This window comes from Phragmites australis, chromosome 1 (assembly GCF_958298935.1).
Source record: "Phragmites australis chromosome 1, lpPhrAust1.1, whole genome shotgun sequence".
In the NCBI taxonomy this organism is placed as follows: domain Eukaryota; kingdom Viridiplantae; phylum Streptophyta; class Magnoliopsida; order Poales; family Poaceae; genus Phragmites; species Phragmites australis.
Window position 1 is genome coordinate 8,670,850 of NC_084921.1, and position 17,603 is coordinate 8,688,452.

General features: G+C 42.9%; 2 protein-coding genes across 2 annotated transcripts; both read right to left on the reverse strand.

The window, feature by feature from the left end:
• Positions 1-562: 562 nt before the first annotated feature.
• LOC133907225 (uncharacterized) lies at positions 563-4,210 on the reverse strand. Its single transcript, XM_062349255.1, has 4 exons — positions 2,840-4,210; positions 2,535-2,653; positions 2,277-2,402; positions 563-892 (listed from the first exon to the last, which is right to left on the reverse strand). Exons 1-4 carry the CDS (start codon positions 3,053-3,055, stop codon positions 808-810), a joined length of 546 nt encoding a protein of 181 aa, XP_062205239.1. The 5' UTR covers positions 3,056-4,210; the 3' UTR covers positions 563-807.
• A 153-nt stretch (positions 4,211-4,363) lies between these two features.
• On the reverse strand, positions 4,364-10,041 carry LOC133907141 (protein decapping 5-like). The gene is made up of 8 exons (XM_062349202.1): positions 9,681-10,041; positions 9,216-9,316; positions 8,201-8,272; positions 7,174-8,127; positions 6,518-6,583; positions 5,232-5,426; positions 5,027-5,137; positions 4,364-4,957 (listed from the first exon to the last, which is right to left on the reverse strand). The coding sequence occupies exons 1-8, from the start codon at positions 9,877-9,879 to the stop codon at positions 4,766-4,768; spliced, it is 1,890 nt and encodes a 629-aa protein (XP_062205186.1). The 5' UTR covers positions 9,880-10,041; the 3' UTR covers positions 4,364-4,765.
• Positions 10,042-17,603: the final 7,562 nt, after the last annotated feature.

The window sequence follows — 17,603 nt, forward strand, 5'->3', positions numbered from 1 at the left end:
CTTGCCTTCGCCGTCTTGAGCCCGTGCCGCCATCATGCCCCGCCAGGCTCACATCCACCTGGTTTGCGTCACCACCCCCACCTTCCATATTGTTTTTGTTTCTAGACTTCGTGGAGAACTGGAGATATGCACTACTGGACTCGTGCATGTACCGTGTGTGTCTCGTGGGCGTGGAGAGTCGACATGGGCTATCAATATCAGATGAGGCCGTGGGACGATAGGCCGGTGGGGTGAGGCATGCCTATGAGCAGTTAGGTCGTGTGAGCATGGCTAAGTTAGCTGAATAACTAATACATAATACTATATATATAAAAAAATTATATAAAAATTTAAGTGTATATTTGTACATCCATAACCCTGAGTAGACCCGAACTTGTTTAGAAAAAAAGAGACCAATCTCAGGACTCCATTTCCAAAGTTTCGCGGACCACAAGCAGAAACTATGTGTCATTACATTATAGAAGGAACTGAACCGGAACACAAAAAAGGCTCGGTTCTAAGTGTGAACAGCGCGCTAAAACCACTGAACTCTACACGAGAGAATGGAAGGAAGGAAAAAAGAAAACATAAAAGCACATGAGAGTGATTCCTATAATTTTCATAATTCGTGTGTCGATTCACTATATGGTTTAGATTGGAGTATATCCTTCTACATCTGCGGTGCCGCTACTGTCATTACAAGTCAATCTGCTGCTGTCCCTTAATCTGTGTGTGCGTGTACGTATGTATGTACCCGTCAGGATGCCTCAGGCTGCTGTTCCAGATGAACCAAGCTCCCTGCCTGCCTGCCTGCATGCCATCTTCGTGTCACTTTCTCCTCTTCCATCTTCGTCTCCATATCACGCCCAATGGTAGCGTGAACATCGGGAACGGGATCTTAGGCGGTGGTATGCTGCAGAGCAGAATTCAAGAGTCATCAACCAACTCAATCAGAGAGCATATATGTGCAGCAGCCAGGAAAACTGAACTGTTGCATGTCTTTATCAGCAGCATAATTTCCTTTTCCTTGACTTTTCTGAAAGATCCAGCACGAAAGCTGTGGCATTTGCATTAGTGAGATGGAACGTAGTATTATACTAGCATAACGACGCACGAAAAGGTTCAAATCGCCAGGCAGCTAGCCAGCCTGAATTGTTCGCTGCAAAAGGTGATGCAGGTTTTCTGAAGACTGTTGCTTAAATTGCAAACCGTCAGGACGGCCAAACCCTCTGGATTTTGGAAGCGCGTGAGCTTAATTTATTATAAATTCAGACCCCACGCTGTCCCAGATACCTAATCTCGATCAGAGCCCACGAATCCAATGATGTTTAGCTTAACCAACCCATTGCTGATTGCCCGCCCATGGTTTCCTTTTCTTGCCCATGAGACGAGCTCACTGCAGCAGTCACGGGAAAGAAGGCAGCGTGAATCTTTGTGCGGATGTACAGTTAGAAATTCGACAGATTTCTACCCTATTTTTCAGTTGACAAATAAATAGCGTTGTTCTTGAGAGTGGCTAGTTGTCTGTTGACAGACTTGGCCCATCCAAATCTGTCGGATTTTGGGCTGTCGGATGGGCTTGATGGTTGAGATCACAAGCCCAGCATACATCTAAGCCCGCATCGCCTCTTCTTCATTCCCACCCGTCGCCTCCCGACCCACACATCGCCTTAGCTCCTCCCCAACCCATGCACCGCCTCCCCGGCGCCGTGCCCGGCGCCGGCGCGGCCCGCCCTCCTCCGTCGCCACCGCTTCTCCTCCCCACGCTCCCCCGCCACCACTGCCTCCCCGATCGGCTCCGACGGTGCCCCCGCCGCTGAATCCGCCGCCCTCAACCGCCACAGCAGCTAACCACTACGACCATGACGCCCCCACCGCCAACCCTGCCCAACCGTTGGTCATCCACCGCCCTTGGCTAGCGGCGCCCCTGTTACCTCGACACCCCGCCCCCACGACCGGCTCCACCGACGGGCCGACGACCTCTCCAAGGCTTCCATCTAAATCCGGGGACTACAAATCCCCCTAATCCCAAAACCCTAAACCCAATTCCTAACCCTAACCCTAGCCATCACCGGAGAAGACGAGCTCACCGGAGCAGTCACAGGGAAGAAGGCAGTGTGAATCTTGGCGCGGATGGTACGGTAAGAAATTCGACATATTTCTACCCCATTTTTCAGTCGACAGATAAATAACGTTGTCCTTCTTTTATCGAGAACCTGCTGATGCTAACCAACAAACCAAGCCAACATGCTTGAACTAGACGTGTGGTGATGTTCAGAGTTCAGAGAAACACTTACTGCAAGCTTATGGTCTCGATCTGGGTGAGGTCGGCGTTCAAGAAGCCGTCCCGTGCGGTGGCGTGCTGCCTGACGGCGAGGACCCTGCACCCCATGCTCCTCACTCCAACATACGGGCTCGGCGCCCTGGATCGGAAGAAGCAACAAAATTCAGAAGGAAATTGACCACTTTACATGTTCAGAGCTCAGAACACAAGTCTGAACTCTGAATTTAATTCACATAACGAATGGCTGCTTCGATCGAATCCGATCGCTCACCTGTAGAGGAAGCTCTTGTCGTGCAGGCCGACGACGAGCGTGGTGGCGCCGAGCTGGTTCACCGTCTCCACCACCGTCTCCCCGAGCTCCCCCTCCGTCACCACGATCTCCACCTTGGCCTGCAACGCAATCCCCTCGATCGTCAGCCATCAATCGCAACCAAAGATAACGATAGCAATTGACAGCGCAACAGCAAAATCAAGTTGATTAATCGGTTCTCGATCGCGTTCGGTGCCAATCAAGCCCCAACCAACTAACCAACTGATTATGCTTGGGTGGGTTTCTTTCTTTTTGCTGTCACGTACCTCGGCGATGCCGTTGCAGAGGTCCTTGAACGCGAGCGCGAGCTGGAACCCGCCGAGGCGGAGGCTGCGGCGCTTCCGCCGCGACCGCGCCGGCGGGCAGACGTGGAGCAGCGTGATGGAGTCGCCGCCGCGGATGAAGTTGCCGACGGCCCACTGCAGCGCGGCCCGGGCGGCGGCCGCGTCCTCCACGACCACCACCACCCGCTGGCTCTCCATACAATCCAACGCCTCCCCTCCCGAGGCGCCTCAAGGATTCGCGCCAAGAACCTCCTCGCTACCAACTAATTAAGCTCGCGGATTGTCCATTCCATTCATTCCAGCTCGAGTCTTTCCTTTCTTGGCCTCTTTGCTCTGCCCTCGTGACTTGGAACTAGACTAGCAATGTAGCTGAGGTACCTAATGGCTAATGGTGACACTGATGGAGGATTAGAGCAGAGGAGCTGTAGCTAGCTAGAGTTAAGAAATGGTGATGAGGTGGACCAGAGCTCCTGTTTGGGTTAACAAATACTACTATGATTGAATTGGATGGTGTCCTTTTGTGTCTGTGACTCGTGACAAGCATATCGTACATTTCTTGGTTGTTGCATCTTGGATGCTTATTATTTTGCTTCTTGTATCTAACCTAAACCTTTTTTCTCTCGTTCAGTTTGTGCAGTGAAAGCATGGTCATTATTGCTTAGCAAGGGTCTTTGTCACGCGGTAGAGGTGTCAGCAGTGGATTACGGCACTAGTGTAGGGGATCTTGTTATCTCATCAAATCTTATCTCATATTGTTATGGTTTGTTAGGCAAATCAGGGCTCCTCCTTTCTGTGACATCCTCAGAAAAGCTAGCTCAAATTAACAAAGAGAAATGGTCAGATGAGAGTCGTGGCTCATGACATCGAGTAGGATTCTCTTTCGTCTGTGCTCTTTCTTATTTGACAATAATAATATACTTAATTTATAAACGGATTTGTGCCGCCTTAGCTAGTGTAGCAGTTGGTCAAATAGGTTCAATCGCTTACAAAACTGTGCAGAGATGGTAGTGGATCATATCATCCTGGTAGTATATATGTGCATGGCTACTTGTCAATAACTTTTTGTGCAGAGAATGCTACTAGTTCTGGCTTTGTTTTGTTTTAGGTTGGCTACCCTTGTTGAACAACAAAACATAATTGTACAGTCATCAATCGTGGGCGCAACATCTGGCATCAGCACGTACTATATTCGAGCGATGCCATAGCCTAGGTCTGCAGATTTTGATTCAGATGCACAGATTTCTACCATCTCAAGTGCGCTAGTTTCGAATTGTTCATGGCCTCAGCGTGGTCAGAATTCAGAAACACAAAAGGCAGAGGTAGCAACAAGAGGGCCTTGCCTTCGGCCTTGGAGCGCTCGTGTTTTTGTTGCTGTTGTTGTCCACAAACTTCGTGTACTGCCTTGTTCCATTCAACTGCAGCATTAAGTAGCAACACCTGTTATACTCAACACACAGCATTTCAGAAGCTAAAGATAAATCGCAACAGAACCAGTACTTCAGTTCATGATACAATTTAAGACTTCTGGTAAGCAGTGAAATTCAAGTTACACTATCACCGATACAAAACAGACAACACAGCTAATCTGAAAAGAGGTAAAGTTACTGAGTTACACCCAGCATTGTGCACCCGAATCGAGATTGGCCTGTACAGCTAAATCTCAAACGCATGGTACACAACAAGGGCCACAAGCTTATACGTCAAAGCATCAGTTGCTCATCTACTTGTAACTCCTACAAAATGCTGAGTATAAACCACATCGATGACCAAACGCTACTGGCCATGTCTAGGCAAGGTGCATGCAAATGACAAGGTAAGTTCACTTTATTTGTAGAAAAGTAAGATGCATTTTGCATATGGTAAAAACTACAACACCCGCAGGTATGGCTGACAGCACGTCTGCTACAATCAATCTCTCCCATACGGCCCACGGTGAGGATAAGAATTTCCAGGGCCGCCCATCCCCATGTTTCCATAGCCTCTGCCACCATAGTACGAACCACGGGAACGACCACCACCACGATAACCACTGGTGCCACCACGATAACCACTGGTGCCACCACGATAGGGCTGTCGATGCCTTGGAAAATCACCAAATGTCTGCACACCAATAACAATTGAGTAAAAACAGCAACAATGGAAACACAAGAAAGAATTTGATTGCTGTACCTCTGTGTCTACTCTCCGCCGTTCTGAAAATCTGCCCCTTCCATTTGGCCCTCCACGCCCAAATATTCCACTAGAAAGGGAATCAAAAAAGTCGTCCTTGACATAAACAGGCTGCATAAAGGTCATCGAGGAAAGACAGATTAAGTTTCCTGCAGCAAAGAACAAACCATTGATATGTCTAACAGAATGCTAGAGAGCATCAAACCTTGACAGCCAACTCTGGGTTGTCTGTTTCCTCAACATCCAGGTCTTCATCAAACACATCATCTCCCAGCTCACCATCGTTATCCCTTGACTGGGATTTCTTACCAAGATGACCCCAGACTTCATCTTTGTTAAACTTCTCATTCATGGCCGTGAAATCAAATTCTTCAGTAAATGCTGTTACAGACTGTGAAAACTGCAAAGCAAGAACATACATGCTTGAATAAGTTCAGTCATTAGACAACAAGCATTCTTCAAAAAAACATCATTTCCCAAGGCATCTCATACAAAAATATGTGCATATGATGCAAGAGGCCCTTGCACAAGAAAGATATGGAAGTACATTCAAAAGGTCCATAGAGGTTGATACTTCAGAGAATCGTGTGATCAATCACCTCTTTGACCTATTGCCAGCTTCAGTTTACGGTTTACCAAACTGCAGAAAAGACCAAACAGGTGCACCAATTTTGTACGCAGCCAATAAGGCCAAAGGCCTCTTTCCACTATAACCTCCAAGACACACTTGGTATAGGGACAACTAGGATCATAAGCCAGAGCTTCCATAACAGTAAACTCCAGGTCAAACAGGCTCCTAGAAGTCATAGTCACGTATAATGCATCTAAGAAACTGCAATGTACTTTGAGAGCTTGGTAATACTAGCCAAAGAACCCCATGTTGTTGTGATCTACCATGATAAACCAGTTTCATTGCCGCAAGATGCGATGTTCAAATAAGAAGCAGAGTTTTATGTTGAGTTTGGTTAGAGTTTATTTGGGGCCTATTTATCTAGTTACTTTAGCAATATTTGGTAGGAAATAGGACAGAAGGGACACAGATAGTATGTATAGTTATAAGAGTGTTCTAGAAACAATTGAAATGTGGTAGATCATATGTTATTCAAGAAATATTCATGGATGTATGTTTTTCCATTGGAACAATTATCCAAGGATGTAAATGTTCAGCACAACTATGTTGTACATATTAACAATGAATTACGATCTCCAATCCAAACAATGATTACAACTGAAGTATTTGACGAATTTCATGCTTGATAGTTGATACAAACAAAATGAAGCTACATATGATAGCCTGAATAGAATAATATTATCTCTTCTAAAAAATACATAGAATGATTCTATTCAGACAGGTAGAAGAATAGCAAAGTAAAGCTGAATGCACATAGTGCAAGGTATAACAAATGTGTGAAACAACTTCAGGATTAAAATAGCATTCATTACGAATAAATAAAGATTAAAAAAATCAAGAACTGGATTGCATAAACATACCACACTCCCTCTACCCCTTCCACGGCCCCTAAAGTTGTGATGGTTGTGCGAACCAGATCCATTGTACTGAAAACAAAGTGAGGCACAACTTAACAGAAAACATTTATTACAATAAATTTAGAAACATAAAAGGGATAAGCACGAAATTACTTGAGGGGAAACATGCAGGGTTAGTTTTCACTAAATGGTAGTATTTCAAAAGCAAGTGCTATACAAGAAAAGGTGTGAAACAAAGAGGTGTATGCCAAGTTGCCAATAATCATAATCCATGCTACCTTGTATATTTTTTTTGGAAAACTGCAACATCATGTTACCTCATATATTAATTGTCAGCTGGTCCATATAGTTAAAATAGATCTAAGTTTAAATATATCAACCACAAAAATTCTAGTAGGTTACCTGTTTTCATTAGAATAAGTCAGAAAAAAGAAAAGCAACCAACAAATTAATTTTCTCAGTTCACGTAATCAAATTAAGCAAGATTGTGCTTGTAGGTTCATCAAGTTAAGTTATGGATTACCTAGAATAACTCCAGAGCAAAACATGAATCAAAACATGTGCACATGATTATGTAAACAAGAAAAAAATTTGGTTATAATTAATAAAGATACTTTGCCTCCGTAAGCATAAAGACAGTAATAGAACTGCAGGAATACCTTTTGAGGTGTCCGTTTCGGGAATGGTAGTATAGGCTCCTTATTTTCAGGCGGACCACGTGATGGTGGATAGGGTAGCAAAGGGTCAGGTAGCAATGGTTCTGCAACCTTAGCCTTAGGCTCAACTGACTTGACTTCTTTGCTGCCCAACTGTACAGGTGTCTGCATGGATTGTGAGGATGAAAGCATGGATGTCGTGTTCTGCAATAATTGACCTGATGGAGCCAACAAAGGCATAGGCATCTCAACTTGGGCTGAGCTAGATGTGGCAACAGTCGAAGAAACTGACTGAGATACTGTTTGGTATGCCAGTGTTGAGCCTAGAAGAGCTGCCTTGCTGTTACCAAGATCAGTTAAGTGCTGTGACACTGTTGCACTAGTTTCAGCCATGGAAGTTGGATGGCTTGCAAAAGGAAAAGTGGCACCAAGAGATGCCATAGTAAACATCGATCCCATGTTTGGTAGCAGAGGCTTTGAACTTTCTGGAGCTAATAAGGAAGCAGAAGCAGGAGCTGTTGTAGCAGGCAGGATACCTGACGAAGGACCTTGACTAGTAACAGGTGGTTGCATCAATGAGGGTTGGAGTTCTGACAGTTTTTGAAGCCCAGATGGTAAAGAAGGATTAATTCCTGGATATTGGAGATTCTGTGGAACTGATAATCCTGGTGTGGGCTGAAGCAAAGGAGGTTGCTGCAAATGAGGTGGAAGCCCACTTGAAGGTGCATAGTAACCTTGCCAGTACATTGAGGGAACTGAAAGTGTTGGAGGATTTCCAGTTTGAGGCATCACCGGAGAACCCCATGGAGCACTCCCAGGTTGATATAGAGTAACGTTACTCTGAAAATTTGGCCTCTGAAGCCCATATTGAGCTGCCTGGGAGCTGAGGTCCGGTAAAACTGCACCTCCAGCTGAAGGCAAACTTGAAGAAGTTGATGTTGGTTGAGAATAATGTGACTGCAGAACAGAATTGTGTGAGCTAAGCAGCCCTAAAGGAATAAGGAACAAGTTTTTTGCTTCATAGTGGTACCTGGATTATGGCAGGATCACTGTGCAGGGAAGCTGGTTGTGGCGGTGGTGGTGATGACTTAACTTGCAAATCCTGCAGAAGTAAATTATTTGGACCCCGGTACAATATGATGTTAATAAATCAAATGGATAGTAGACAGTTTAAAGAAGGAAATTTCAAATAAGTGCACTGAAAACATGACATAGACGCACTCATGCATTGAATATGTATCAGGCAAAGATAATCAGTGGATAACAGACAGTTTAAAGAAGGGAATTTTAAACGTATAATTTCAAAAAAGTGCACTGAACACATGATATAGATGCATTCATGCATTGAATACGTATTAAACTAAAATATGCACAACTAACAGAATGCATTGCTAATATTACTTGTCTGGTGATTCTATTTGATTGATTTTGACCCAAGCAAGTTGGAGTGGGCTAGAGATAAAACCCAACAAGAGCCACAAATGCAAGGATATAATATAAAAAAGAAAAATAGTATTAGTAATAGTAATAATAGGAGAAGAAAATCGATTTCCTAGGTCATGGTTCAGGCACAGGGTTGAGGGCTTGAGGCATGAGGATATAAATATGAAAGACTGAGAAAATAAATAAAAAACACTTGGCCATGTCCCTGTGGGCAATCTTTCTGTAGTCAAGGTACCCAGATCTAACATCATGTGCTTAGTGAATTATCAGCAATTTTATCTTATGATGTTAACACTCCAAAAGGAAGTGCATCCAATAATGTAAAATGTGAAACATGACCAACATGAGTGGATTTGGATTAACATGGTGAGGAGATAGTTTGATTCATGTTAGTGTGCCCTTACACTGATGAGCAGGCACGAGGAATCCAAAGCACAATACCTTACCCATCTGTGTCTGGGCCCCCTAAGTAGGGACCAGGCACCAGCAACGTAAAGGAATCATGAAAAGAAACCAGCGGCAGAAATGCTAGCAACAAGCATAAAAAACGTATTCCCACAACTTAAATTTACATCGGGAGCCCTATTGATGGTTCCATATACCTTGATATCACTTCCTCGGAAGAGGATGTACTCGTAAACTTTGTCGCTAGCAGGAATTTGCATTCCATCTTTCTTCCGCCCTTCAGTTCCAAATGATCGCACTACAAAACAAGGAATTGGCAGGTGTAAGTGACAACAGCGGCACCCAACATAAAGCAATAGCTCAGGTACCAATGCACGCAGATTGGTTTGAAACTAAAAATTGTTCGGATATGAGAGGACACAACAGGTGGAATAATAACTGCTAACAAATTAAGGCGAGGACTTGTGAGGGTAAACGTTGTTCTACCATACAACATTCCAAATTTCGAATTCCCCTCGATCCCTGACACGGAACTTGGTAAGGAGGCTAGGATTCGCATCACCGGGGGCACCAGCGAGCAGCAAATCTAGGGCTAAAACAAGCGCATCTGAGAAAATGACAGCAGCGGATGCGGAGCGAGCGCGTTCGGGGAAACCAATTACCATTGCGCAAGCCGATGCTGGACTCCTCGGTGTTGATGTTGTAGAGGACGCCCTCGTACCTGATCTCGCTCTTGGAGGTCAGGCTGATGAGGCTCCCGAGGTACGACTCCGGGGACGCCGCCCCGCCGCCGGAGCCAGGGCCGGCAGCGGCCGGCGGGCGCGGGGCCGAGGACGACGACGGTGGCGCTTCCGCCGCCATGGCCGCCGCGGGATTCGGGGGCGAGCGAGGCTTAGGGTAGGGTTAGGGATGCGAGGTGGAGCGGGACGAGAGGAAGAGATTGGACGAAACGAAACCCTAGCGAGCGGCAGATCCCGTTCGCGTGCTCGTTCTACTCTACTCTCTGTTAAGGCATGGATGGCAGAGCTCTTTTATTTAAATTATCGTGAATAGTGATTTTCTATGAGTGATTTTGTGATTAAAAATAATTTTTTAAATAAATTATATGCGAAAGATGAATCAGCAGAAGTTACTTTTTTTACTCTTAAACTTTTAGATAATTTTAAATAATCACTCTCATAAATTTCACTCAAAAAATTAAAAACTAAAAACTATTATTTAACAGAGTTCTTTAATTTCACTGAAAAACTGCTTAAAAACTCTATTAAGTAGACTCTAAACGAACTCGGATGGATATAGGTGATATGAACCGACAGATTGTTTGCGTCCGATTCCGATCGGATTAGGGGCCAGATTGGGAATTTCTTATGCCGAAGATGCTCATCTGATCCATTGTGCAAACAACCTGGAAAGAGAAATGAAGGTGTATACAAAACGATTTGAGTTCTTGAGTATTGGTACGATCGTGAGCAGGGTTGAAAAATAGGTCAGTTACCGTTCAAAATGCACGATACCTGACCATCTCGATTCGGCTCGGTTTTATAATGCGATCAGTAAATAAATTTGAATCAAAAAATTTAAATTGATTTTGAAAAAACTCAAAAAAATCATAAAAAATTCCATAAAAAACTAGAGGTAAATCTAAGAGTATATGTGCAAAGAATTTTCAAAAAAGATGTCGTTTGCATCACCAAATAGCTTATCAAAGTGCGGTGGTCGGTTAAAAGGGCTGAAAAGCTTAAAAGGCCGAAACGGGTCGAATGCATAGTAATGCCCGTTTCGACCCAGCTAGAAGGGATAAGGTTGCTCGGTGTTCTGATCGGCTCTGTGCACAGAGAACTTTCCCCGCACTCCTCTCCACAACCAAAAGCGAAGCAACATCGCCCGACCGGCCAAACCCGCGGCACTCCGGTGGAATCCGGCGATCGAGCGGCAATTCTCGAGCGAATAGGGTCGGTAACCGACCGCATCGCAGCAATTACCGTCTGACTTCGAAGAGCAGCACGGACTCCTGTTCGGTAACCACGCTTTTCCTCGCGATTTCTCGTGTTATTCGATCGGTAATCATGGCGAGGTGGGCGGTAGTTACTTGTGAAGTCGATTCTAATGATGTAGTGCTTGATTCGCTCGGTTATCGACCCTATTGTGTCAGTTACCTTGTACTGGCAAATGTTGTTAATATTCGTTCAAGTTAATCAACCATTTACTAGCGATTTTCGTGTAATATGTTCGGTAATCATTATTAGTAGGGCGACAATTCGTTGTGTGGTCGATTAGGACGATTTAGTGGTTGATTCACTCGATTATCGACCCTATTGCGTCGGTTACCTTGTACTGGAAAATGTTGTTAATATTCGTTCAAGTTAATTGTTTCTTGAGATATTTATGCATGACTAGCAACATGACAACACATGTTTATCAATTTAGCATGCATGGACATAATTATTAGTAGGTTAACCATTGAGTTTTCTTCTTCCAACAGAGACAATACAAACTAATCAATGGTGGATAGAGATGTGGTGTGATAGCACGGGGATAATTTGGCCCCGCAGTTTAGGTGCAATTACTGCAATAAGGAAAAGAAATGCGGTGGTACCACAAGGTTGAAAGAACATTTAGCAGGCCACGGATCGAATGTTATACATTGTGATAGGGTGCCTCCAAATGTGCATAATTATTTCAGACGTAAGCTAGATAGGGCAAGAGATAAGAGGAAGGAAAAGGCTAAGGAGAGGTTTCAGATGCAAGAGTCAGCAAGAGTTCAGGTAGATTTGACAAACGATAATGAGGACATGGAAGAGGAACAGGTGCAGCATGTCATGGCTCAGTCGAGGGACGAGGAAGAGTTCAGGAGGAAGGTAGGTGAGTCATGCGAGCATGGAGGTGGCAGTGGTAGTGGCAGAGGAGGCACTGTGTTAAAAAGGATGCTTAGGAGAGCATCTTCAATAAGGGAGCCACCATCAGGTGTCAGAGATTATATTGTTGCTGTAGCAAAAGCCCCTATGCAGCCGAGGATTGACACCGGGTCATGGAGTGCGAAGGAAAAGAAAGCAAAGGAAGCTATTGGTTTGGCATGGTCCAAATTTTTTCACACTTAGGTATTCCTTATAGAAGGGCAGACGATGCATTCTTTGTTGCTGCAGTGAAAGAAACACAAAAATGGGGTGAGTGATTAAGTTTTTAATGAATTTATTGTTGTCATATTTCTTTCTTTTTGACTTATGACCATTTGTTCTGTAACAGGCGAGGGTGTACCATCTCCAACTGGTCGGGATATAGATGGTAAGTATCTGGACGAGAACGAGAGTGCATTGAAGAAAATATTTGACAACTGGAAGCTAGAATGGTCAGAGTATGGTGTGACTATCATGTGTGATTCATAAATTAGATCGACGCACATGAGTATTATTAATTTCCTCTTATATTGCAATGATCGTATGTTTTTTCACAAGTCCGTAGATGCGACTGGCTACAGTCAAGATGTAAAGTATTTGAACAAGGTACATTATTTTGCTAAGTTGGTAACTTAGTATTTCAATGGTTGCATATTTATTTGGTTGATTCTTTTATGCAGGACATAAGAGTAGTGGTCAATGATTTGGGGCCATAAAATATTGTGCAGATCGTGACTAATAACGGGTCCAACTATAAGAAGGCCTGTCAGATTCTCAGAAGGTAATATCCTGCTATCGCGTGGCAGCCTTGTGTGGCTCATACGATAAATTTAATGTTGAAATCAGTTGGTGAATTTAGAGAACACGACATGACCATTCAAACTGCAAGGTCCATATCGCGATGACTGTACAATCATTCAAAGCTACATGAAATGATGAAGACCACGATTGGTGGAGAGTTGGTGAGGTGGAATGCCACAAGATTTGACACAAACTATCTATTTCTTGATAGCTTTGTACGCTGAAAGAATAGGTTCATGCAATGGATGGCATCTAGTGAGCTCCAGCAGTCTCGCTACATTAGTTCTGATATTGTGAGATATGCACATAGTTGCTTATCCAGCTTACCATGGTGGGACAATCTTAAAATGGTTGCCGATTACGTTCAGCCATTGTATGCATTCCTCCGATTTGCTGATCAAGATAAGGTGCCAATATTGAGTGATGTGCTCCTAAGATACACCGTTGTCAAGCAAGAGTATGATTCGTTGTATCGCAATAATAGAGATTCTTTTGAAAAGTATATGGCAATTATCGATCGCAGAATGCATGATCTAGCGAATGTGACCTACATGAATGTCAATGATACACTCCTACCACTTGTAGTCTTATTGTACTAATGCTTATGGTACTAATGCTTCGATCATCAACTTGCAGCGGCCGCCCTGAACCCCCGCACGCACTACGCGTATGGCATGGGTCTAAACTTGTTCGAAGATCTCCGGGCAGCATTAGAGAGAATGACCGATGTTAGTACTACCGCGGAAGCACTTATTGAGGTTGAAACATATCAATCAAAGTCTCTGTCGTTCGCAGGTCCGCTCGCTTCACGGATGGCTTGTGACGGTAGGACCCAACCTAGTACGAATTGTGTTGACATATCTAACCGTTGTATCACTTTATCTACTTTTCCAACCCTTATATCACTTTACCTATTTGCAGCACAATGGTGGTCTATGTTTGGTTCGTCTACACCTACACTAACAATGCTTGCTAGCTGCCTAGTGTCTCAGTGTGCTTCATCTAGTGAGTGTGAGAGGAACTGGAGTACATTTGTATTTATCCACACGAAAGTTCACAACCGCTTAAGCTACAAGAAGCTTCATAAGTTGGTATATGTCAATTATAACCTGAAAATACAGAATAATTTGGATGCAGGCATCAGGTTGACTGTTGATGATGATCCATCTCAGTGGCTTATGGAGCTCATATTGAACGAGGAGAACAATTCGCTCTGGGACTGAATGGAGACCGGTAGATCAAATACTGCCCCTGAGCTTAATGAAGAGGACACAGACAGTGACATACCCCTGCCAACTCACCTGGTGACGGACACAACGAACCCACAAGATTTACAATAGTGGGCTGCTAAAGTGGTAGGTGACACACACACAGGAAAGAGGAAGAAGCAAATGACGCATACAAAAAAGAGCAAGAAGATTAAGGGTAAGGGCAAAAGATAAATGCAAAGCGACGAGAGCACGGATAGTGACCCAAAGAGCCCAACTTACCAAGAATCGAATGACAGTAGCTCAAAGACATAGCGGTGATGATGATGGTCAGGGCGGCGATGTTCCTCCATGCCCATCCTTTGTCATTGCTCCCGTGCAATTCACTGGTGAGAGTCAGTTTTCGCATGCCACACAGGACCAGGATCACGATGCCCCATCCTCACAAAGGCATATCATACAGGATGGCCACGATGGACCACAAGATAGTGGGAGCTATTCCAGCAACTATAGCATGGAGAGTAGTTCTGGATCGTATCCATACCACTATCCTGTCCCCGATGCTCAGTCAAAGCCTCCTATTCAGTCGGTATATGAGTGGCAAGACACTGAGTTTTATGCCATATTGCAAGAACAATGGTCAACCACTTCTGCATGGACAGGGCAAACTTGGGCAGAGTTTAAGAAAGAGTTGCTATCTACACGACGGATAATGCTCATGTCCACCGAGGAGTACAATACAGCCGAATTTAATCGCCCCCAAGCTGATGGTTCTAAAGGTGATGAAAATTTACTTTTTGCAACTACTTTACTTCCATACCATGGTATTATACTAATTTTTCCATCTCATAGGTTGCACGTAGCGTGGATACTATGCAAGCTACATTTTAAGCATCAACCATCACTTTGGTAAGTACTGATGGATAGCATGTGATTGTGTTTTTAGCTTTAGTACAGATAATTTGACATATATTTATTAATTTGAGGTGCTACATATGTAATGTATGCATATATTCGATGAAAAAATTATATGTCCATGCTCGTATTGCTATTAGTATCTATTTGTTACTTTGGAAACTTCCAAAATATAGCAAAGGTCATGCCAAAAAAAATTCTGATTAAGCAAAACATAGAAAATCTCATGCCATATTTGTTACTGATTTTTTGGTGATTTTTTATGTTTTTTTCCTACAAAATCATTGATTACGTGTTCATCCAGTCGGTTACTGCTTCAAATCGCTCGATTTTCGACCAATTCGCTCGATAAATTAGTCTTCGGTTATCATGTAAACTGCTCGGTTAGTCACCCAAACCGCTCGGTAACCGGTCTGATTCGACCGGTTACCGAGAGGCAATTCTGATAATTTTTTGACTAAATTTTAAATTTTAGCAAATGAATTTTTTACAAATTTCAGCCGAATTTCGAGCGATTATCGCGATAACCGTACATTTTCGGTTACCAGTCGAGCTCGGTAACCAAGCCTCAAACGGTAAACCAAACCTTGATCGTGAATTGTGATGCTTCATTCAATTCTTTGCATCAATTTATGATATAGCACAGGCTTATTCACTACCAAAACGTAGCTACATTAAGATGCAGCACAAATTTATAGGTCACTTCAACAATATAGATAGCTCTCCTCTAAAAAATTGTATGCGTCAACAATAGATAATGCTATATATAACATCCACAATAGCTTAAATGTAGCATTGTTTATAAATTTAACAAAGACTCACATGAAATAAATTGCAGGATCAATAGATTAAACGAGTACACTATCTACTAGTTAGTAGTTTAATTTTTATCTTCTTATATGAAAAAAAACTTTTATCTCCTCATTACCATTCCATTCAGGTAGAAGAAAAAAAAGATGATGTGGACAGTCTTATAGCTAGATAACTAGTTGACATGTATTGTTAGGGACGTCTTAAAGTTCCACATTGTCAAAGTCTAGCACTAGATTTGCTCCATATTTTCACTTGGTAGATAATCATGAAATCAAACTTCAAGGTAAGAATCAAAGCTTCCAGTTCAGGAATCAAAACCTCCGATTCAAGAATAGAACCGTCTAAAGTCAATATGTCATACTTTGAATTAATCTTTCTATGGCATGCCAAAATTTTCATTGAAACAAGATTCCACTTTGAACTAAAACATTTTCATTTTCAACTCAAAATTTCAACCCTCAACTTAAATTCGAAGGTAGAACAAAGTGAAATGGGTGAAGCACATGATCTCAACAACGACAACTTCTAGTATTTTCTCATGGTTATGTTGAGGGTTTGACACATTTACTTGTTTCTTTTTTTTCTGTTTTCTTGATCAAGATCTTGGTTTTAGTTTGTCTGAAACATCCTACTTAAACTTTTGATTCGGTTGGTGTTTCCATGCTCAACGCTAATGGTCTGAGGAATTCTTATGGAAATTTCATGCACCTAGGTCACCCAGCCAAAGAGGAATTCTTCTAGTAGTATCGACCATTTCCCCTACTTTCCTCCATATTTTCTCAAAACGGATGCGTGTTAGTGCAACAGTTTTCACGCTAGTTGCTCAAAAAATCATATAAAAAACAAGTGAGAAAATGGATGCATGTTAGCACAACTGTTTTTGCGCTAATTGCTCAATCCATTACATTCATTCGTTTGAAAAGAATCTTTCGCTATGCTCCTTGCGTCTTCCTTTCTCTTCCAACTAACCTATACTCATGGTTCATATCTTGCTAGCTCTGTCTCAAGCTCTTCTTTCTAGTAGCCCTACTAAATTTATGAGTTAACTCGTACATACTCACTTATTCTTGACTTATTTGTGATCGCATGTTCCTATGTAAGTGAAAAACTCACTTTAATAGTAATAAGTCATCTCCCTGTGTAGCGAAAATAGTCCTATTAGATCATGATCGTGATTTTAGTGATTAATGATAATATAGTCATTGGGGCTAACATGTTTGTCAAGAATATATGTTAGTAGATCTTATGAATGCAATATATGAAGAAGCCACAGAAGTGAGGATAAAGTTTGATTGAATTGGAAAAGTCTTAGGAAGATTTATCTCACTAGATGGTCTGGTGCATAGGAGTTTACACTCAACAAATAGTACGGTGAATAGGATATAAGACCACCAGAGTGTTTCTGACAAAGGGGGAGAAGGCTGAGAATCTCACCGGATAGTCCAGTGATCTGCACTGGGTAACACCGGAGTATTTCTTATAAAGAAGAATGCAAGTACAAAAGACGCAAGATAACTTACTGGAAGGTCTAGTACTCTGGTAATGAATGCACCAGATCATTTTACATAGAGAGGCTGCAAAAGGCTCTAATGGTTCAAGATAACTCACCGAAAGGTTCGGTGATAGATTTGAAGATACACCAGAGTGTCTGGTGTTCACAGAGGCATTGAATGGAGTTTCAGCAGCAGTTTCTGAGGTTGTACTCACCGGATGATCTGATGTTAGTACTACTATTCTCATCGGATCATCCGGTGTTAACAGATTTTCTGAGCCGTTGGGAAAACGGCTAGTTGACAGGTTTGAAGCTATAAATACCTCTCCACTCAGTCATTTGAACGTGTAGCATACTGCTGTAGTTCAGAGAATCTCATAGACACTTAAGAAGACATTCAAGCCACCAAAATGCTTAAAGTGATCATCCAAGGCAATTAAGTACAAGATTAGTGAGTGATTA

Bases quoted from the DNA above. Each gene is read 5' to 3' on its own strand.
- LOC133907141 (XM_062349202.1), bottom strand. From the start codon at position 9,879: ATGGCGGCGGAAGCGCCACCGTCGTCGTCCTCGGCCCCGCGCCCGCCG. The intron at 8,273-9,215 runs GTATATGGAACC...TTACTTCTGCAG, and splicing joins TCCGAGGAAGTGATATCAAG to GATTTGCAAGTTAAGTCATC. The intron at 5,427-6,517 runs GTATGTTTATGC...CTTGCTTTGCAG, and splicing joins GAAGGGGTAGAGGGAGTGTG to TTTTCACAGTCTGTAACAGC.
- LOC133907225 (XM_062349255.1), bottom strand. From the start codon at position 3,055: ATGGAGAGCCAGCGGGTGGTGGTGGTCGTGGAGGACGCGGCCGCCGCC. The intron at 2,654-2,839 runs GTACGTGACAGC...ATTGCGTTGCAG, and splicing joins TCTGCAACGGCATCGCCGAG to GCCAAGGTGGAGATCGTGGT. The intron at 893-2,276 runs GTAAGTGTTTCT...TCTGCTCTGCAG, and splicing joins ATCGAGACCATAAGCTTGCA to CATACCACCGCCTAAGATCC.